The sequence below is a fragment of the Bacillus rossius genome, chromosome 16 (genome assembly GCF_032445375.1).
Source record: "Bacillus rossius redtenbacheri isolate Brsri chromosome 16, Brsri_v3, whole genome shotgun sequence".
Classification (NCBI taxonomy): Eukaryota; Metazoa; Arthropoda; class Insecta; order Phasmatodea; family Bacillidae; genus Bacillus; species Bacillus rossius.
Genome location: NC_086343.1, coordinates 45,474,546 through 45,497,645, shown reverse-complemented (window position 1 = coordinate 45,497,645; position 23,100 = coordinate 45,474,546). Strand labels below are relative to the sequence as shown.

Genomic DNA, 23,100 nt, shown 5'->3' with positions numbered 1-23,100 from the left:
GGGCTTAGAGGGCGTAGCCCCGGTCGACGTCAAACAAAACCATGAATCTGTAAACATTTTAGTAAATATTTTTGTGTTTTAGTACCTTTTCCAACAAGATATAAAGTTTACAATTGCATTACACAGTATATTACACTGCTTAAAACATTTTGTTTTTTCGTATGTCATAGAATTTTCCACTTCTCAGGCATAACTTTACAACTCATTTTTAAACATTACTTATTTATTTATACACCTAACTTTCACGTCCATCAACTAGAGAAAAAAGATGAACATAATGAAAAAAAAATTATAATATACTTCCATTAAAAATGGTCCTTCCCTCATTGTAATTGGCCTCCTACCAGTGACGTCAACAAAGAAAACAACGTTGCCACACTTCCATAGAGACTTTTCGTCAACCCGACAATGTTGATTCTGATGGCTGCTGTTGCAGTTTCAAAAATAGACATTTAGCTGTCTGTGGGAATAAAACTTGCACATCAATCTGCTATTGGAATTATTCCGACAGCGTCGAGAATCGGGCCCCTGCCCTTTGAAGTGTATCTTCAACTACAATTGTATGTTCTAGTCCCATTGAGGTAGTCTCTGTGTTACTTCATCCAAGTAGAGTCCAACATATCTGCTTCAGATAATTCGGACGAGCAACTTCAAATAGAAACAACTATGTAATTACTGTAGGTACTGTTACTACAGATTTAGTCACTTTTCAATTTTTTGCTTTTTCCTATGGTAACATAGTTTTCTAGTAGATTTTATCTAGTTATAGTTTTCTAGCTCTACAATGGAATAACCTCTGGATACCCCTGCATTATGAGGTAAGTGGAACCAGCATCCTAACTTCATAACTAAATTTATTTATTAATAATTTGTAAATTTTGTTGCCATCAGTTTTGCTTTTATCACCGCCTGTTATTGAGTGCGCAGTGGCTATCCTGGTCGGGGATCTTCCATTTGTCCAGCTCCTTGAACCAACCCCCACCAGATGTCTGAAGCATATACCAGCCAAGTTAAACAGGATGTGAATTATCTTACCAGGTTAGTATCGGTCAAACTATCACAGATATCAGACAGAAATTACCTATAAACATTATAAAAATATCCCAAATGGTTTTGTCATGCAAAAAATGGAAATAATATGCCATGGTTGTAAACAGCAAAATTATGTAAACTACTAATAAAGAAACCAATTTTCCACTGGCCATTTTCAATATGAATTTTTTTTTTGGAGAACCAGACTTAAGCCTTGTTACTTTTTCTGCTTCTACTTTACTTAACAAACCATTCAAAATAGCCATTAATCATAAAAAATTAATAACAAACCAAACTAACATTTTATGATTTTATTTCAGACAGCCTGTAATAAGTACCCATGTTTACATTACGGTCCACTGAAGTGCAGGCGGTGAGTGTCTATATTCTGACGTCAGCCGGGGCTTCCCCCCTAAGCCTGGTCCCACTCCACTGTCCAGTTCCCTCCTTCCCGGCATTCGTACGCCGACGTATGTAGACATGCGCTTAGCAGCAGTGCGACGTCACCAGAAACCAATAACAACAATTATTATTTAAGTATTAATATATATTTAAGGTTCATAGCCCGGATGAGGGATTCTATAAATTATAAGAGTGTTGTGTCTCTTTCTTAAAATATAACCCTTGGCGCGGGATCATATAATAAGAATAACGGTCCACGAGCCCACTCACGTGGTGGCGTCCACTACAAACAGCCTCGGGTGAGCAGCTATGTCCTCAATTCCTAGGTTAGGTAGTGAGTGTCTATATATTCAAGGTTAAAGTGTATATTGTAATAATATTTTGCCTACACAGCACACCTCACACACATAGTCATATGTTATTCTTAATGCTGGGCAAACATCCTCTATAATTAATGACTAGGGTAAGGCAAAAAAAAAAACATAGTTACAACCTGCAAGTGAGAAAGTTCCATCCAGCTGTCCGATCAATACACCATCTTCAAATGTCATTTCCTCCTTCACCTTGATGCTGGGCCCTGTCACAGTCATGGCTGGAGCAGTACTCCAATCTGCCTCGTCTTCACTCTGCAACAGTCAGTCACTGCCTGCAAGTGAGACTGCTCCTTCCAGCTGTCCACACAAGACACCATCTTCAACTAGACGCTGTGCCCAGCCATGGTCATGGTTACGATACCTCCATACACATGCATCTAGAGTTATAGTCTTAGCTTTAAAAATATGTTTTATTACTAGCATGAGAATTTAACTAGGCATATTCCATTACCTAACAAGAATCAACAACTATACTCAATATTTGTATTCTCTTCTTTGTCAACTTCTTTTGTCATTTATTTTATTTCCATGTTGGAATCAGTAACATAACATCAAATCGAATTTTTTATGGTTTGTCCAATTTTTTGACAATGATCCTTGTGGGGTTATCCTTTGTTTCTTTATTACTATTTATTACCCTGACAAGGATTTATAATACTAGCTTACTGTGAACGTTTATGACTCAAAATCTGATACAAAAGCATTCCCTTTAGTTTTTCAGTGCCAAAATTCTGTAAAAAATCATAGTATTCATTATAGTGTATTACCACATTAATTGGTATGAAAACAAACCAAGAATTGGTGACAGATTCTGACTAGGTATTGACGTCAGGATTCCTAGACATTTTAGGCACCGCTACACACTGTCGGGAGTCCACAAGGTTCGACCTACCTGAATACTTCCTTCAAGTCATGCATGTTGAGTGTCAGGGTAGGTGGCTTTCACTTTCAGCCTTTTCTCATCCTTCAGAAAAAAGTCAAGTCCAGTAAAAGAATATAGACCGAGAAAGAATGTTATTCATCACTGGTAGGTACACATCAATTTAACAAACCCTGTTTTGAAAATTTCCCTTAATGCTCAATGTTACTAGGTCCACTTCCATACCCACGTAATCAACTTTTACTTTTTTCTGAGAATTTATTGATTTCACCGTCAGATTTTTCCACCCCAGGTACCTTTCATTCTTAATTATTTTAAGCACATCTTCAACTGTCTCTATGAGATACACATCTATAAATATTAGACTATAGACTAGCTGCAATTTAACTTTTTTAATACATTATTTTATAAATTATTATTCTTACTTTAACAGCTGCAGCAAAACTCAAAACTTGAGACTGTCTCAAATCAGTGTCCTTATATTTAAAGAGGAAAATTATAACATTTTATTAAATTCTTTTATCTCTTACAGAATAAGCACTTTTCTATGATCAATGTCTGACTGCCTTGAGCATAGTTACAGAGTAACGTGGTAACTGCACTCCGCACTTAGATAATTACCTAGAGTGGCGGATCTTCATACAAAAAAAAAACATTTAAATAAGTTATGTTTTAGATCTACTTACCATTGTGGTGGATGGTTTGAGACAGGAGTGCATTGTTGTGATATTTTAATTAACTTAAAAAGGTTTACAGTTCAAGTGGTATAATCATGTAAGTACTTTATGAGCACGGGTATATTCATATAAGTGCGCCATGTTTACTAGGTTAGTTTTTCTTTGTAGTTTTGTCAAGTGTGGTTTTATTTAAATTATGAAAATTGTTTAGTTTGTTATTTTTACAGAAGAAAACATGATTGAAACTATAAATACTGGTTATATTATGGTTTTGCATTTAAATTAGTTTAAATTTTTTGCATTCTCGTGAATTTATTTGCGTTGCATGTATTTTATGACGTAGCTCGACTCATGTAGTGGCAAACAGTTCGGAATGGAGGCAAGAATTAATTGTTAAATTGAATTAGTTGTTTGCGTACCCTTTTGTGAGGTGATTGTTTGGTGTAACATCAATAAGCTAAGAGCAAAAAATTGATGGTCATTTCTGGAGGAGTTGTCAGTTTGGTACTGGGTTATTTTTAATGTGAGTCTGGCCGATGTTTCTGTGAGTATTTAGATGGTCAAATTTCTTATTTTACGGAGGGTACCTCAGGGAATTCATGTTTCATCAAAGGTTCTAGGCAACTGAAAACATCACTGTTTTCTGCTCAAAGCAAATAAGATGTAACTGCTCAGACAAAGATGAATGTTTGTGGTTTTTTGCACATTTGAACTACATGTAATACCCAGATCCTGATGATACTGACACTGTTGATAATCTTTATTCCTGGTTTAGTTCAGTTCATCAATAATCCTCTATACTTGATCCTGATTGCATGATATTTTAGGAAATTTGGAAGTGGAATTGGGTGATTCCACGTAAAATCAACACAAGACATTCTACAATACCTCGTCTTTTGTTCATAGCTTACATATCTGCAGAAAATGAAGAATGAATTTTTTTTTTTTTAATATTGTGAGTTTCTGTTTAAAGTTAATTTGTAAAACACTCTAATTTTAATGTTTAAAATTTACACAATACTTGTCACTTGGGAATGGTTGGAGTTAGAAATATCAAATTGTACCAGTTGTAAGCTTTTTTGATGTAATTTCATGAGAAAACTTGACCGGGTTTGCTTTATAAAAAAAAAAGAGATGGAATATTTCAAATTTGTTGTTCTCAAAAAGTGACACTTTAACACATTAAAAAAAATAATTGTTTATCCTATTTTTATTTTAGCCATTTAATATAATTTTGGGAATATTATAGGTTCATAAAATATGACGCATAAAGCAGTGGCATGAGTTGAAGGCAAAACCCTTCTTGTCCAATTATTTAATTTTTACTACACTAAAGTAAAATTATTGATATTTTAAGTACCTACTCACATACTTAGTAATTCATAATAACTTACACACCCCATATCGATTGGGCTACAGACCTATTTTAACGGACAGCATTTACAAGAATTATAAAGGAAGTTTTCTGCTTGGCAAACCATGTGATGCGAGGCTTTGAACTCACGCATTACCTTGCACTCGTGTCAAGTTTCCGCAGGTGAAGATCATCGTACCACAACCTCTTTATTTCTGCTAGTGCAATTATTGAAGTAGTTTCTGAGGTTATTATAATTACATTATCTTCAGATTGAGAAAATTCAGTGCTGTAACTCTCGGCACTCACTAATAAGTTTCACTGGATTGTAGTGCTTATTTTGTTACGTTTCCTGTTCATTACGTTTTGTACCATACATTTTTTTTGTTAACAAAAAAATTCACTGATTCACTGATGAGACAGCTTGGAAAGCTTATGAACGGAATAACACATCCCGATCTATTGCCGAGTCTGAAGACCCTACTTGGCTAGTTCCCTGAAGATATCAATCGTCAGTAACTTCATGAACACTTTTCAGGTTTCCCATTTCTTTTTTACAATCATCACAAACTTTTGCTAATTCTGGCAGTCAGGAAAAAGTGAACACCACATAGTCGGTGCAATTCTCAGCTTCTTTATTATGTTAAGAGTGGTTTGCCAATTCTAATGTGTTAAAACAATTGAGACCTACCCTCCTATCTTTATTTTCCATTCTGGGTTAGATGTCTTGTACATATAAAACAGTCATGAAAAATGCTGGTTAAATTCCATTATACAAGTTATTTTCATAGTGGAACATGCTGCCTAATATTCTCACATTAACACAAAAATAGACCTACTCTACACTTCAAAATATAATACACTTCTATATTGGGCACTTTATAAAACTGGTAAACTGGCAGCAGACTGCCAACTTCAGAACCGGGAAGCAGAGGGGACGGTACAAGTCTGGACTTGTAATCTAGGAGGAGTGACTCGCATTACCTGAAGCAAGGAGATCTAAAAATGTTCTTCAACTTCCACTAGTGATGTCTCAGTCCTGCACTACGTCAGCTTGGACGAATAACCTCTAGTTGTGCCGACGAACTGTTACATTCCCCATAACCTTCGACCAGTGTGTTCCTTACTTCGTCAGCCTTCGCAAAGACCTGGCGGAGATGGATCGCCAATAACACATTATATCATAAACACCTGCTGCAGGTTTTTTATTATCAATATTGTGCTTCCTCTCCCCCGTTTTAGACGGCCGTAAATAGGCTTGTTTTACTAGTCTCTTTTGACCCTAGGAGTTGTAAGAGTTAGGAGCAAAGGAACCTAGGTCTAAAAGAGTTGGTAACTCTCACATACGCAAAGTAAATGAGACTTGGAGTTTTTTTTTTATTTAATTTTTTTTTAATGGTACTATAAACCAACCAGTAGTTTATAGTAATTAATAATGTTATTTAATTTCAAAATTTGTATATATTTATTTGTGAAGTATTGCCACTACTTGTGTTTTGGGAAACCTTCTTCTTTTTCTTTTCATTATACTTCATAGTAACTTTTAACAACGATATCTTTGGATTTAAAACATATTTATTTGCCTACTTCCTCTATTCTTGCTTTTGAATTACAAGTTAGATGGAGAATTTTTATTAGGAAGGATGAATTCGAACGGCGAGCATGAAAGAAGAAAATGATAAGCAGAAAAATTGACTGAGACTTCGAGAAATGTACAAATCCAAAATTTATATAAAACTTAAAGTTCATCACTGCCAAATATTCAACCAGAACTACTTAATCGTCGTCGAAGGTATTAAAGAACTACATAGTCGTCATCGAAGATAGACCAGAACTACATAGTCGTCATCAAAGATAGTCAAGAACTACATATGCGTCATCGAGGATAGTAAATCCCTGCATCATTACTTGATGTAAGTTTTTGGACATACGCCATTGCTAAGAACTTTTTCTGTTGAAGAAAAACTAATAAATAAAATAAATAAATAAAAATAAAAATACTCAAAAAAAGATACAAAAAAAAACACACAAAATTAAGCAAACAATTGCTGTTGTCAACAAGGATATGAACACCACAAAATATTCCGAAACAGGAATATGGTCAGCAAACAAAGAAAAAACAAAGAAAAATGTACTAAGAGAACGAAAAAATCCCCACAAATGATGACAACACAAAAATATTGAACCCCAAAATAATTCAGCACAACAGTTGAAGCGAGACAAAAAACATGACAAAACGAAAAAACAAACAAATACAATAGTTTTACCTAAACAGAAACAACAGAAACAACAGAAAAAGTTCTTAGCAATGGCTTATGTCCAAAAACTTACATCAAGTCATGCACTCCCATTGCACAAATCTTTTAAAGATAACACCCTGCATCATTATCAAGAATGTGAACAACTGCCCTTCGTCGTCATCAAGAATCGCCGGTTTGGAGACCCATCATCAGGACGATCGAGAAATCGCTGTTCCTGTGGAGTTATCATCAGGAATATCGAGAGCTAGGACATCGCTACGTCCGTACGAATGTAGTTACTGAGATCCGCAGTTCACGGTATAGTTGAAATACCATATCTTAAGGTGGTATTGTCCTTAACTTGCAGCATATTCGGAGGTAACTATGAACTATGAGAAAATTTTACATCTTTACAACTCCACAAGCTTATAATTAATAGCAGTACATAACTCGACCGTAGTGTACCAATCTTATGTCTAATTCATCTACTTACACCCATATAACCCGAGAGACTAATCGAAGAGTCCCGATTGAGCTAAAATAATTTTAAAATTTTACTACATTTGAATATTGCAATATAACTATTAAATTTTATTTGAAGAGGTGTCCTATTACACAGGTTGTGCAATATTAATCTTAAACTATTCTACTGAATATAGTTATTCTTGTAAAAATTCCAATTAGCATGTTGTAATGTGAAAACAATATCATTTCCAATAATATAACTATTCATATTACAACAGTGAATCGTTTGCGTTATCACTGAAATTGAATTAGAACTTAAGATTAATAATAAGTACAATTTTGTGTTTATAAATAACCCAGTGGATCACCTTAACTTAACATGTTAATGATTGTTATTGATTCAACACCAATAATCATAAACATATACTCAGAGATCAAATATGTTCTTTAGAGTTTCTCAAATTTGGTATTAACCAAATTACTTTCTTTGTTGGTCTGCCAATGACCGGGCTAGTCACATTGAAATAGGCGATCACAGTACAAAAGCAGATGTCTTGAAAAATACAATTGCGAAGTAAGATTCGTCTAAAGGTGAAACTGCTTAGGCAATACCTAATATCGTGCCATAAATTATGACAGCTTAATCAAACCATGTTGTATGTGTTTTAACATGAGACTGTCAAAACAAATATATTCCACATAACCTTAAGTAATGAAATAATAGCATGTTAACAAAAATACTTTATTAAGAATATCATGATTTTAAATATGCCAATATCATTGTAATTTATAACTTGCTACGTAAGATATTATTTCCCTGAAAACTGCAATATACCGAGCCTTGCGAACAACACAGAAGTATAAACAACCAGCAGCAACCTGCCCTCCAGGTGAGGAGCACAGACTGACCTGGGAGCGTCTGCTCTCTCCAGTAGAACGGCCGTCCGAGCCGTCCACACACTGTTCCCTGCAAGTGAAACCCGCCAGGGCGCCCCGGGAGTTATATAATAATAATTTTAACTGAATTAGTAAATTTGACCTTATTGTTACACAAATGATGGTGTATATGCTACTGTTAATTCGCCACATGTTGAATTGATCTACTGTTCTGTTTTATTGATTATACATAAACAAGTTTACTTTCACACATTTACAAAATAGTCTATTTGGTTTTTTCCTGGTAGTTTTAAAATACCCTACTTTTTATGGTTACAGTACATAAAGAAATAATTATAGCAATAACTGAATTAAAGGAGATCTGTTAGTTATAGACGAAACACTTAAAATTAGATTAATATTGAAAAATATCTCCACTTAGTGGGAAATTTGGCAGGAACTTTCCTTAACAATAGCTTTGATGTTTGGTGAATAGCTGGTTACACTGAGACGAATGCATGATTCCAAATGTTCAATCAGTTATCCTACTCCTGTACTTATTTTTGATGAAGTTCATATTGGAAAATGAAGACTCGCATAGGTACGTTGAAGCAAACAAGGCTTTCACTCGAAGTTCAACATCAGTGAGCACTGGATATGTACTTCTCTTGAGGAATGACTTGCCAACATGTGCTCTGCAACACTTTTCACACGCAAGTCATTTTTCGATGTAATAATTTCTAGTTCTGTAGCTGTTCTATCAATGTTGAACGTCGTCTGCATTGAGGAAGTACAATACTCAAGATTCAGGTTTGCCCATGGAAAAGAGACAAACTGGGATATAAGAGAAATCTTTTTGAATTATGGAAATCTGGAGTCAAAATCATTTTTCAAATGAGACAAAAGTTTTACATGTTTTTCTCTCTCATATGGGGTCTCCAATGCTTCTACTTGAGCTTTCATGGTAGGAAAGTGCCTTAAATCACCTCCTCTTAGGCTTTTCTCCAAAAATGTAAGTTTTTCAATGAAAGAACCTACTTCAGATATCATTTAAACCATTTCCCTATCTTTCCCTTGAAATTTAATGTTCAAATCATTGAGTTTTTCTGTGAGATTAACTAAGAAAGCTAAATTATGAAGCCACCTTGCATCATCAAGAAGATTTGCCATGGAGCGTTCCTGTTCTTTCAAAAATGCTGTAATGGCAGGTAGCAGTTGAATGAATCGTTAAAGAACTTTGACCTTACTCAGCCAACGCACCTCACAATGCAGAAGTAGCTCTCCATACTGCAGTTGTAATTGATCCAGCAAATCTTTGAAGAGTCGTCTTTGGATAGGTTGGGGCCGTATTTTGTTAACAATCTGCACAACTAATTTCATGGTTTCATTCATGTTTAAGAACTTTCTACACAAAGATTGCTGATGTATGATGCAATGGTATGACAAAAATTTTGGAAAGCTTTTATCTCTTTGACACTGAGCCAAGAAGCCATTATTTGAACCAATAAGGGCAGGCGCTGCTCCATCAGTGGTAATGCTCACAAGCTTGTGAATTGGAATTTTGGTCAGATATAAGAAACTGCTCACTGCAAAAAAAAGTATCTTCATCTCTAGTATGGCCTTTAAATTAATCAGTTTCAACAATTCTTCTTTGACTGAAAAGTCATTGAATACAAGTCGGGCAAATACTGGCAACTGAGCAATGCTAGTTACATCATTTGAATCATCAAGCTGGAGAGAGAAGTACAAGCATGCATCCAAATCTTTATTTATTTGAGATATGACATCACTTGCCATATTTTCAACTCTTCTTGTGACAGTTCTAGCTGAAAGTTGCAGGGACTGAATAGCTGCCATTATTTACAATTTGTTTTTGAAATTTTCAAACAGATCATCATCGGCTACAAGAAATGCTTCTTTAATTAACTCCCCGTCTTCAAATGGCTTCTTATGTTTTGCCAACACATAAGAAATGCGAAGAAGCACTTGTGGCTGCTGTGCCCTTATCTGTCACTTTCGTAAACATGTGTTGTAATGACAACATATTTTTCAGTTTCTTAATTTTCTCTCGCCTCAGTTCTGAGTTCGGGAGAAACTCTTTATTTATGTTTGAATGTACTGTTTCAAAATGTCTTTGTACATTACTCTTTTTCACGAATGCAATATTTACTTTGTACAGTAAACAAATGCATCTGCAGTTTGTTTTGGTGACAAAAAAGTCATGGTCCCATTCTGCATGGATGTTGTCTTTTGTATCTTTGGTGCACTCATCAGAAGTGATTAACTTATCACACCACAGTCAATAATTAAGAAATGCGGGCTTAAAACAAATTTAATAGTAAACGTTGTTGCACGGCCAACAATCGTCACGTGAATATCAGAAAACAATATTTACATGCAGTTGTGTCCTGTTTAGAGTATTTGGCATTATAAATCAACGGCTGTGAACACGATCAGGGATAAGAGATGTCATCACGAGACGACTCTGGTTTTACATAAAACTATCTCGTTTATTTTCTAACATCGGTTCTTCATACACGTATGCATAAACTGTGGTTATTTTTTTTAAAAGGCATTCGTTAAATAAATATCACCATTAAAGCCATTATTTTTGTAACATACGTGATGGTTTTGAGGTTATTAACCATTTTAAACAAGGATGACTTGTAAACTATGTTTTTATTCTGGCAGGATTGCCAACATATATGTACCCACAAAAATTCTCTAAGTACGTTGCATGAAAATATCTAATTCAGCAAATGAGTTTATTATAACTTCTTAAATGCAATATGTATTTCTTATTTCGCTTTAAATACATTTTTTGCTACTATAATTTCCTTTCTGTTAGCGTGTAGAAAACATCAAAATGTAGCCCCACATCCGTGACATTTGCTATCAGATGAGATCAAGATGGCTACACTGCTGAACTGAGTATCGTGTTTGTTTATGTTTTCGTTACATAACAAAGACCGTTATGCAAAATAACACTTTTTTATTGTACTGGCGGCGACAGCTTTACACCTACTCAAAAATATTTGTAAATGATCGGTATCATTTGGGAACGAAGTGTTTTTTTAAATTGTTCCTCAATCAGCTAACGAAGAATTGTTATATTCTTGATGTTTAAATCTCATTTAAGACTTGCAGTGGTTCGTAGTGGGTGGAAAAATTCGTGAATTTTCAATAACGCTCGTGATCTACTAAATATTTTCTCGTGATCTACCAGTAGATCGCGATGGAGACGTTGCCGACCCCTGGTGTATATTATATATACCATTATAGAGTTAGTTAAGTTTGTAATCCAAAATTTGGTTTTATCATAGTGCTCAAAATCAGAATGGTATCTGTCACAAAAAAATATTTTTGAAATAAAGGTTATTCCCTAACTTTCATTAAGGCTCTTCTGATTGGCACCTTCCTTAATTCTTGGTTTAGTGTTGTAAATAATTTGTTTGTAAGACATCTATTTATTGGATCACCTTATGCAGATGTGTGCAAAAGTTACCAAATAAGAAAAAATTGATTTTTAAAATTAAGCATATTTTTAAGGCTGCTCCCAGACAGGTGTCTGAATTTTTGTGGCTTGCTGTAAGGATGAGAAAATGTCACAGTACTAATATGATGCTGGAAATATTATCCTCCAGTAATTTCTTTTATTGCAAAAATCTATGCCATAAGCAGTCATGCCTAGTGAGAGCGAACGATAATACAAAAATAGCCATTAGTTTAAGTAAATTATGACTTTTAATATTGGTTAGTAGTCTAATAAATAGTATGTATCTAAGTAATACGAATGACTTGGTATGAGAGTACTTAAAATAGAGAGTAGTTAAAACTAAATAATTTGATAAAAAAATTGGTGCTACTAAATTACCTGCCCTCGACTGAGCCACTGCTTTACGCCTGATATCTCATGAACCTATAACGATCCCTCAATGATACTGTTGCGAAGCCTGCAGACAGTTGGTCTAACTGGACATGCCCGGTCCCTCTCCAAGACCTGGGCACCACCGAGTCTCTGAGCGGCTCTGCCCCCTGACCCCCGGGGCGCCAGGCGCTGAGGGTCTCCGGGAGACCGTCGTCCCTGGCTGCGCAGTGCAGCTCCTGGGACTCTGACAGGCCTTGGCGAGGGGGAGCTATATAACACCTGGCAACAAGTGCCGAGGGTCGAGCGGAGCAGAAGTCGAGCGGAGTGTGGTTGAGTGACGTGTGCGCATGCAATGAGAAGAGGCGCGAGTGACTTGCGAGGTGCGAGGCAGAGGAGAGTTCCGCAAGTCAATGGCGGCAAGCAGACGGGTTTATTGGCGCCGAGTGGCTCCGAGGACCTGAGTAATGGCAACAGAGGTACAGACACAGAGGACAGGAGGCATACAGAGATGTTTTTAATGGGGTAAATGAACTTAGCTATTAAGGGATAGCTGTAAATATTATTGCATATTAGAGCAGTTAATTAATTAAAAATGTATTAATTTATCTATACTTTTCAAACTCAGTTTTATTCCCTAAGTTTACACAACAATATTTGAAAGATGAAATGAAAATGGTAAAAATAATTATTTAAATTTTTTTTCAAATTATTTTTAGTCTCTCTTTCTGAAAAAAAAACCAAATTTGAAATATTGTTCACTTTTTTTTTGTTTTTCATGCAATCCATCCTATTACATGTCACATGAAAATTCATTAAAATAATAAAAATTTGAGCTTTCTAACACCATTCCTTCTTGAGTGACCAGAAAATCAGATATATGCAAAATTCAAAGTTATTTTTGCAAAATTTTAGTGTAATAAAATTGACTGAATAAAAAAACTAAAATCAATTCATTCTTAAAAAATACTTTGAACTCCAAGAGGTTCCCGTAGTTTTTGAAATGAATACCGCTTATTTGACGTGAAATCCTCCAAAACAGTCTTGAAGTCTGGGAAAATTGGTGTGTTCCAGCAAATTGAAAATGAATCAGTAGTGATGTAAGATTTTACATTCGCTGTAATTCCCCTCAAATTCGTGGTACTACCCACTTCCGAGTTTCTTACTATTAAGTAAGATTTCAAAAAACTGTTTTTGGGGGAAATGAAGGCCATCCCCGTTATGTGATCCCCCCCATGGAAAAGATGCCAATGTAGATAATTACCAGCCCTTACCTTGACCTCCTCCTTCACGCTCGACAACCCTCCGTCACACGGCTCCAGCCTCACTGGATCCTCGAGGCACGTGCGTTCTGTCGCCATCTGCAAGACACAGCACGCAACATGCCAGATGTGTCCTCTGTGACATATTGTTGACTGAAAGGCCTCCATCTGCTATAGCATCCTACATAACCTCAATGTGTGGCATTGGAAGTTACCCAAGGACACTATAACACATGAAAGTTTCAGATATGTCGGATCGTTTACATTTGCTGTACTATGTTATTATGTATTAACCAAAGGATTAGTATAAATTACAATAGAGACATGAGAATATATTGCCCTTTATAACCAAACATAATATGTTAAAAGGAATTAAAACTTATTGGAATAAACCACTGGGAACAAATAACACAAATATCAGATTGGTGCTGGTTGTAATTATAGGCCTTTGTAAAAACAACAATGTAAAACAAACATCGACAAAACAATTAACATATTAACAAATGTTATTGAGTATTATATATTAAAGTAACGAGATCGTGAACAACTAGGTACGTACCAAGTATTTATATTAGATTTAAGTAAAAACAGGTTAAGTTTATCAACAAATATTATTTAAAAAATTAATTCATCAAACAAATATTAAATTATTGAAGTCTTCTTATAATTCTTTCTTCAGAATAAAAATTAATTGCCGGAAATGTTCCAAAGTGTAGAAATCAATATGATTTCGTTGATTCAAGTTCAATAGTAGAAACTTGCATGATGATCACGTAGAAGTTTAAAACAGTTACATAACCTTAAAATAATAATAATGAAATTTCTGGCCTTTGTTTTGAAGAGGTCAATTCCCAAAAATGAATTTAGATTCCTGGAACACCAAAGCCAGGATGAGGCCCATGACTCGAACCGCCAAAACGGCGGTAACAGATAAGTTGTTACATTTTGTGGTGGTTTTTACATCCACACCAAAAAATTACATGCCAAATGGCTGAAAAGAAATTGAAAAGGGCAAGGTAAGTCTTTTTCATTTGGCACGACAGAAATCATAGAGTTTACAATAAGTAGAATTATAAAAACAAAACAAAATATTCATAGAACCAGTATTGTAGTAGTGTTTCCCTTACACATTTGATTATAATAGAAACAAACACATTTAAGACATTATTAATTAAATAGCTACACAAAACTTTAACATTAAGATAATGAAATATGTAAAGATAAATAAATATCAAATACAATCTTTGCATAAAAATATTAAAATTTATTTAACATGAAAGATTAAAAAAAAAAGAAATGTGAATGAATTAATTACCTACTCATAAAATCACGAGTGCCATACCTAGAAACGGCACACCTCGCAGACTTCACCATTTCCTGCTCTCTACGTTTCAATTAATATATATTTTTGAACAATTCTTAAGGACACACGCCATTGCTGGTTTATACGGTATGTCACAGGAGAAACCTCAAGAACGGACAACATGCATGAACATAGGAAGAACAAGATAAATCAGCGGACGTCAAATGTTGAATCCCTAGACGACACTGAGTGTTCAGTGGAAGGAATTAAGTTAAAAAAAGGAATGTACACCATCAATGGTTTTGTACTGAGGTTACATTAGCTCTAAATCCCAGCTTCAGATTGGAACACATACCATAATACTATAATGGTATAGTGCGACGAACTCACAGCTTTAGTGCCTAAATAACATAAAACATATCTTACCAAATAAAAAAAAATGATACAATAAACAGTATTTTGAACCAATGTATGGGTAAATAAACAATGAAAAGCACTTGGTACTTGTGAAAGGAATTCAGATTTGAATTACAACGGTTAACAGGCTACGATATTACAATAGGATTTTGTACTCTGTATTGAGGGAATCTTACCTTATCTTACTCTGGCTTGAATCAACATACGTATCTACTTCCGGGATGCAAACGTTTGTGTTCATTTGGCACTTTAAATTGGAATCTGGCTAACTTAAGGGGCTATAAAATGAACACAGTATTTTCACCCTCTAAAGGCCTCCATTCACAATGTGAAGATGGCTATAAAAAGGTACTCTGCTGGTTTCTAATTAGTACCATCTACCACTATAAGAAAACATAACAGCTTCAGATTGACAGCTTCCTAGATTGTAAATATTTGCCCTTAAAAATGCCTGATGAGTACTCCTGACAACACAAACTAACAATTTTGAGGGCTATCAAAATGTAAACTAAAATATTGCACACACCTTTTACAGAGAGGGATGGTATTCATATTTATGTCTTGAGCAATTCCTTCGTTAAGAAATTCTCATAGGCATTCTTATTTAAATATTTGTGTGCCATAGACATTGCTTGAGATAATCTCAAGTGATCGCAAACAAGACAGTCTTGATGATGACCATCTTATGATAGTCCCATGTTTCTTATTTCTGAGAGGGCATTCTTCTGTCTCATAGTCGTTGCTTGAGAACACATCGCAGAAGCATGTTAAATAGTCGTTGAGACTGTGCTTAAGAACATGAATAAGACTGTCTTTGCCATGACTGCTGCAGCCATTTCTGAAGCAATTGCTTGTTCAGATCGCAGTGTAGAAAATGGCTGATTCTCATGAACCTCATATTTTTTAAATTACATAAATCCCGTATGAAGTGCTGAAGCAATTTGATAAGTGTTTTAAATAAATTTAGTAGTTCATTGGCTTAGTTATTTCATACTCAATAGGCTTTGTGACATACTTTATGATTTACTTATAATAAGAATAAATTATATGATCACAAGTAACTTGAACAAGAAAAATTAACCTATATAACATTAGGAAACGAAAGTCATATATTATTGATAAATAAAATAACACTTCCAAGGAATTTATCTACACACCTATTATAACTATTATTGCAGCACTCCCCTGCTCAGCTCAAGATGTTGATGCCTAACTAGCGTAGACGGGTTAAAACTGTTTGGTCACTAGACTTTAATCTCATGCATTTGTCGGGATGCTACACAGCAGCGTTGGTACATCACACTCTATGAAACAATGTACTGTAAACACTAGTGACCTGATTCTGCGGCAGTCTCTTTAACCATTCGTCCCGCGGAGTGTGCTAGATACCATAACTGGTCAGTCCCGTGGAGTGGGTTCTACACACAAATATCTGTATAGGATGATAGTGCAGTCGGTAGGAGTGTGCGCGACACAATTACCAGCAGATCTCGGACGGGAGTCGGCCAGTGCCGCACACGGGAGTCACCTGGCGGTGAGCTGCAGCTGAAGAAGGTTAATCCCTCCTGTGAAATGGTTCGGAGTCACAGCGGTTAGCGTAGACCACGGCTCCAGTTTAATTACTCATGGAACAGAACGAATCGCTCAAAGTTTCAACATTGAAGGCTCAACGCGTGAGCTCTGAACGGAGGCTGGATGCAGACTGCCGGAGATGGGGAAGGGGCGCGAGAGGGGCGGAAGCATGCTCTCGTGCAAAAAACATGCAAACAAAGCTTAAAGTATTCTTAAGTAGACTACAGCATTTCTTTATAATTGGCCCTGCGCGGACATGATCGAGGGTGCGTGCCGCAGCGGGGACGGATATTAGCGGGTTGGCGACCATAGCAGGTACCACGTCAATGCCCACTGACACGTTTTTAAACAATGCTTGTTTCTTTGTCTCACTTGGTAAAATATTTGTTAGTTACAATTTCTAAAAGTATGGTTATAAGATAATATTCAATTAGTTGAATTGGTGAATTGGTAGCATTTTGAATTGTTACAATGAACCTAGCACAATTATTATTACTGTGAAATAGCTCAATGAGATGTCTTATTAGTGTATTATTACGAATAGGTATATCATAAATAAACTAACTACATAAGGGTTAGCATTTTGCGAGATAGGAAAATGAAATGGAGAAATGGAAAATGGATTTGGTGTGAATAATGCAACTGTAAGAAAAAAATTGGTAGTATAGAATCACTGCAGTAAAAACAAGAAAGGAAAGTAGGGTTGAATGGATGCAAAGTTTTGTGTTTTTTAGATGTTTTATGTGTATGTATTGTTATGTGTTAGGTGACAGTTGCATATTTAATGTAGGTGTAATATTGATATAGGTAATCATACAATAGATTTAATTACAAACAAGGTTTCTTAGGGAAATCGGTATTTTATGAGGTGAAAAAGATACTATTCCAATAAAATTTTTGCTGTGTAGTATAATTTGAGATAGGTACCAGTCAATAAATTATGGAAAATAATATTACAAGAAAAAACTTCACTGTAACATGAAATAGACTGGAGTGTAATTTGTGATACCAGTATTTGATTAATTATAAATAAGATGTTTCGAGATAATATTCCATGGGTACCTATTATGAAGTAAAATACAGTCCCATGCAGTATAGTCTATTATGCGATACTGGTAATTAAATAGTAAAAAAATATTTTTTAAAAAAATATCCCAGTTATAAAGAAGTAGAATGCAGTTCCACGCTGTCTATTGTATGTGCTAAAAAGGGAAGAATCGCGGTATCGTGAAGCAGACAACAGTAGGTACCCACCCGGTATAGTGTATTTAGTAATATTGATAATTAATGTATTAAAAGTAAGAATTCATAGAAAATATATTCACGGTATTGTGAAGATGACTCAAGTCCCAACTGGTCTATTGTACTTTCGATACCAGTAAATAATTTATTGAAAGTAATAAATAATAGAAAAAATGATTGCAGTATCGTGAAGTAGACTACAGTTCACCTGTTCTAGTGTAGTACCGGTTTTAATTCTTTATAGCTCACGTCTCTCGCTACTTGATTTTTCAGAATCACAACGTTTTATAATAAATAGGACAAGTTTATGATTCTTATAATTCATGATAATAATTCAATTTATATAATGTACAGAAATAATGTCTTTAATAACGAAATTTCAGAACCGCAAAATAGACTAGAACAAAATGAGGGGGGGGGGGGGGGGGGGGTTGTGGGGTAATTATAGTGTAGTTTACGATACCGATAAAACATAATATTCAAAAAATGTAGTACGTGATAAATAGTGTATTTATAGTTCTGTTCCCCACCCAAAACCCCCATATTCCCGCGCTTGTCCCGTAAGAATGTTGGGGTGGTAATGACGTAAGCGAGGCCATCTTGGTGACGTCATTAGTAATGTTACAGAATCATAAACTGCACTAGTCCCCGGGATCTTTCGACGTACTAAATTAACACAGCAAGCATCACGTACCACAGGATCAGTGTTTACAGGATCATACCATCAAGGGATAAACTTGGATATATGATACAGAACAATTACCAATTTTTTAAAAACATGAAGCAAATAATATATTTTGTATGAATTTATAATAGAATCAAACTTTGAGGGCACTTGTGGCGACCTCAGTCGTCTTGGATATTATTATTATTTTTATTTTGCGTAAAGTTTATTCTAAGATGATTTAATTTTTTATAACACTATTTATGTCCTTATATTATTTAATGGTGTATTTTAATATTTATTTATTGTAACATTTTAATAGTATACTTGGTTTATTTTACGTTAAGTACTCTTACTCTGTAGTGGGACGTACAAGAAGCAACGAGAACGATCTAGCGGAGTGAGGGGTGGTAGCAGAGGAGGGGGGTGATGTCAGCTGACGTGACGAGTGGGAGGCGGCTGCCTGCTGTTGAGAGAAGGGAGTGTGTGTTTGACCGCCGGCCGCGGAACTGCTCGTGCATAGGAGGAATCGCGTCCCAGCCATGGGCAAGAAGTGTTACGTTACGTGAGCAAGAATTAACGGCAATATGACTGTGATGCCATGGCACGTTTGGCGAAGCGAAAAACGAGGTAGTACATGAGCGCGCGATGGTGTGTGGCTAGTGCACGGGCCACAGAAGCATTGCGCTGCTAGAAGCGCAAATAGTGAGTGGGGTTTACGCCCGACCCCGGAGTCACCGGCTTCAGAGGTATGCTTCAGTACCAAGTAAGTGTGAGAACTGGATTTTAGTACTTTATTTTCCTGGCTGGTATGATTTACAGAAGATGTGTATTGAAAGCAGAGTGCGGCGACGGGATTTAGTGGTTGGATTATATAGACTAAAGAACGTCATAATTTCGGTTCTCCCCCCTCCTCCATAATAGACTTTTTTGGGACTTTGGATTAGAATTAATTATACTGCAAGAGGGTCTGTAAACCAATGTTGTTACACTGTGAACGTAATTATACCAATTTAAATGATACCTAGAATTTACCTTTTAAGTCCCTTTGCTTTTTTACTGGATTTAAGTTTGAGAATCTTTGGTTTCGTAATTCATTATTATACCTATCGCGATAGTGTTTCCAGGACTGTCGGTAAATTTAGTATGCTAATATATTTTTTTGCACACTTGCCAAATGTTAGACCAGTCGATGCGCGTCTGTTAAGCTTAATTTCTTTACACTCTCATTATCAGTATGTCAGTGGTAACGCGTACGCGGGACTGGCGTGGGGAGTGCGGACGTGTGCGACTACCCCGGTATAAGGGGGGTTGGCCACAACTTATAGTAGTAGGTATATGTAAACAAATGCATGCATTCCTACTATAATGCACATTATTATCTTACGTTTTAACAACCCTTGAAATTGGCAGTTTGTGTTGTCAGGAGTTTTTAAAAGGCATTTTTAAGGGCAAGTATTTATAAACTAGATGGTGGTATACATTAAGAATATATGTTTTTGTATGGTGGTAGGTATATTAACAACACATGTACATATTTTAGTTTACGTTTTAACAGCACTCAAAATTTGCAGTTAGTGTTGTTTGGAGCTCTCAACTGTATTTTAAAGGACTAGTATTTACAATCTGGGTGGTGGTCAAATAAAAACTAATGTTTAATAATGCACCACACCCACTACTAAATACATATTTTCATCTATTCTAGTTTCAGATACCGGTATTTAAATTTTTGAAAAAGGTAAGTTAAATAATATTTTATCAGTAATGTAAAGTAGAATACAGTTGTGCCTTGACTATTATATTTTACAAGACTAGTATTATATTCTTTATAATTAACATTTACCACAGCATTAATGTTCGAGAATCATGAAGATTTGTAATAAATATAACAAGGTTGTATTTTCAAGATACCGCGTAAAATGTTAACGTCTGCAGGCATTATTTCTATGAAAATGAAATATCGGTATCGCAAAATAGAAAACACAAAAGATGAAAAAAAAAGGGGGGGGGGAATTATAGTTTACGGTACATGACATTTATATTATTATAAACATGACGCGTTTTTATTTTTATACAGTTCCCTGCCCAAATCATATACCCGCGCTTGTCCCATCCTGATTTGCACACAAAGCAGACGTTTATATTTGGGTAAATATGTAGTTGGGCAATATGTGTTTAAAAATTTTTTTTAAATTGAAAATACATTTATTCTATTCTCCTCTTTTCATTAAACCCGGCGGAGAAGCACGGTAGAACTATGGTGCTTGTTCCGATCTGGAGCTGGGATTCGACGCTAGCTTCATAGCAGTTCTTGGTTATGTTTGTTGAAATATGGACTTACCTTACATCACGACTTTTCCGTAGATAAAATAATGAAATACCGGAAAATGTTTTAATGAAACTAATTATTCCTCTACTTAACCTGAAAACAACGTTTATAACCAACAATAATCATTCCTAATTTGTACCAAGGAGTACAGAAACAACGAGCACTACTCAAAGAAGTAAACAAAGATTTCAAATTGTTCTTTTTCTCTGAAATTGGGACAGCCAAAGATTCGCCCGATTTTTTATTTTTTTTTTCCTAACCTAACTAAGGGCGCGGTTACACGGGAGTCTGAACTACTTCAGGTGAACATGTTCAGCTGTTGAGTGCGGTTACACACAGTCTGAACATGTTTCGTTCGAGTCCATTTCTCATTTAACTTAAACAGGTTGACAAAGTAGTTCAGATCGACATATCTTCTACATTAGCCTCTGATTGGCTGGTTAGAATATAAACAGTCTTTTGCAGAAATTCTAGATGGAAAGTGTTTCTGGCACAAGTTCGAGTAATATTTTACCGAATGCAACAAAAAAACCAACAGATAATTATACATATTTTTAAATTTATCCTGACCTTAATTTTCTTAAAACTGAGATAAGTACTCTCGCTCAGAAAATAATAAAAAATAAGTTTAAAAATTTTACTGTGCATGTTTGAATTCCCGATTTGTAAAAAAATATTGAGCAATATGTAAACACATTTCATTTCTGCTGATAATGCTGTATAAACAAGTGAGAAAATCCCGCGTTTTCTGGATGCAATTAAAAAATAGAGATCAACAACACAGTCATTCGTTGACAGTAGACAATCGGTTTTAGAGCTAAACACACTTTTCAGCAACTACCGTGTAACCGCACACTTTCGCGTTTGTAAACGTGTTTACTTAAACATGTTCACCTGAAGTAGTTCAGGGTCCCGTGTAACCGCGCCCTAAAACTAAGTGTATTTTGGAGGGGTCCGGGTGCCAGTCAGCACCTAAAAATCTAAGAAACTAAGGGCGCGGTTACACGGGACCCTGAACTACTTCAGGTGAACATGTTTAAGTAAACACGTTTACAAACGCGAAAGTGTGCGGTTACACGGTAGTTGCTGAAAAGTGTGTTTAGCTCTAAAACCGATTGTCTACTGTCAACGAATGACTGTGTTGTTGATCTCTATTTTTTAATTGCATCCAGAAAACGCGGGATTTTCTCACTTGTTTATACAGCAGTATCAGCAGAAATGAAATGTGTTTACATATTGCTCAATATTTTTTTACAAATCGGGAATTCAAACATGCACAGTAAAATTTTTAAACTTATTTATTATTATTTTTTGAGCGAGAGTACCTATCTCAGTTTTAAGAAAATTAAGGTCAGGATAAATTAAAAAATATATGTAATTATCTGTTGGTTTTTTTTGTTGCATTCGGTAAAATATTACTCGAACTTGTGCCAGAAACACTTTCCATCTAGAATTTCTGCAAAAGACTGTTTATATTCTAACCAGCCAATCAGAGGCTAATGTAGAAGATATGTCGATCTGAACTACTTTGCCAACCTGTTTAAGTTAAATGGGAAATGGCCTCGAACGAAACATGTTCAGACTGTGTGTAACCGCACTCAACAGCTGAACATGTTCACCTGAAGTAGTTCAGACTCCCGTGTAACCGCGCCCTAAGACAGAAAACAGATAAATGACTTACAAACTAGGCATTTCGTTACGAAATATAATATTCACCCCCATAGATCGACATGCCCGAGCAGTTCCGAAGTACGAAGCTCGATCGGGTAACTTCGGTAGTAGAAAAGCACGGGCTATAGCTACAGGAGTGAGTGGTCAGTGCAACCATCCACCACCAGGGGCGCTTGCGTCCCTGGTCACTAAATCCAGTACTGGACAATTAGCAAGGCGGACCACAAGTCCAAGTGCCCAACCCCCGCATGGTAGACTCTTTTCTACTCTGACCAACACTTCATCCAGACCATCCTCTGTCTCCTGTAAATTCCTACACATAATGCATGCCAATTTGCATCCTGCATGAATGTGCCAAGGGTTTTCCCTGTGTCTATGCAGGTTTTACCTGGGCCCAACCTATCTCTAGTTATAGTTTAGATTTAAGAGTGAGGGGAGTTAGTCATGGCGCCAATCGCTGCCATGGCTGGCCAAT

General features: G+C 35.7%; 1 protein-coding gene across 6 annotated transcripts in view; it reads right to left on the bottom strand.

Moving 5' to 3' along the window:
- The window catches only part of LOC134540254 (gastrula zinc finger protein XlCGF26.1-like), an 84,631-nt gene extending 63,201 nt beyond the window's left edge, over positions 1-21,430 (bottom strand). For 3 of the 6 annotated variants that reach the window (XM_063382885.1, XM_063382883.1, XM_063382879.1), the window contains exons 1-2: positions 13,440-13,527; positions 1,928-2,076 (exon numbers count right to left, since the gene is read on the bottom strand). Coding sequence is in view for 4 of the 6 variants with exons in the window: in XM_063382879.1 (XP_063238949.1) it covers positions 1,928-2,024 (97 nt within the window). In the remaining 2 variants the exon portion in view is untranslated. Of the gene's footprint in view, positions 1-1,927; positions 2,077-13,429; positions 13,528-20,966 lie in introns of those variants that run through there. The other 3 variants (XM_063382878.1, XM_063382882.1, XM_063382881.1) reach the window with 3 other exon arrangements.
- Positions 21,431-23,100: the final 1,670 nt, after the last annotated feature.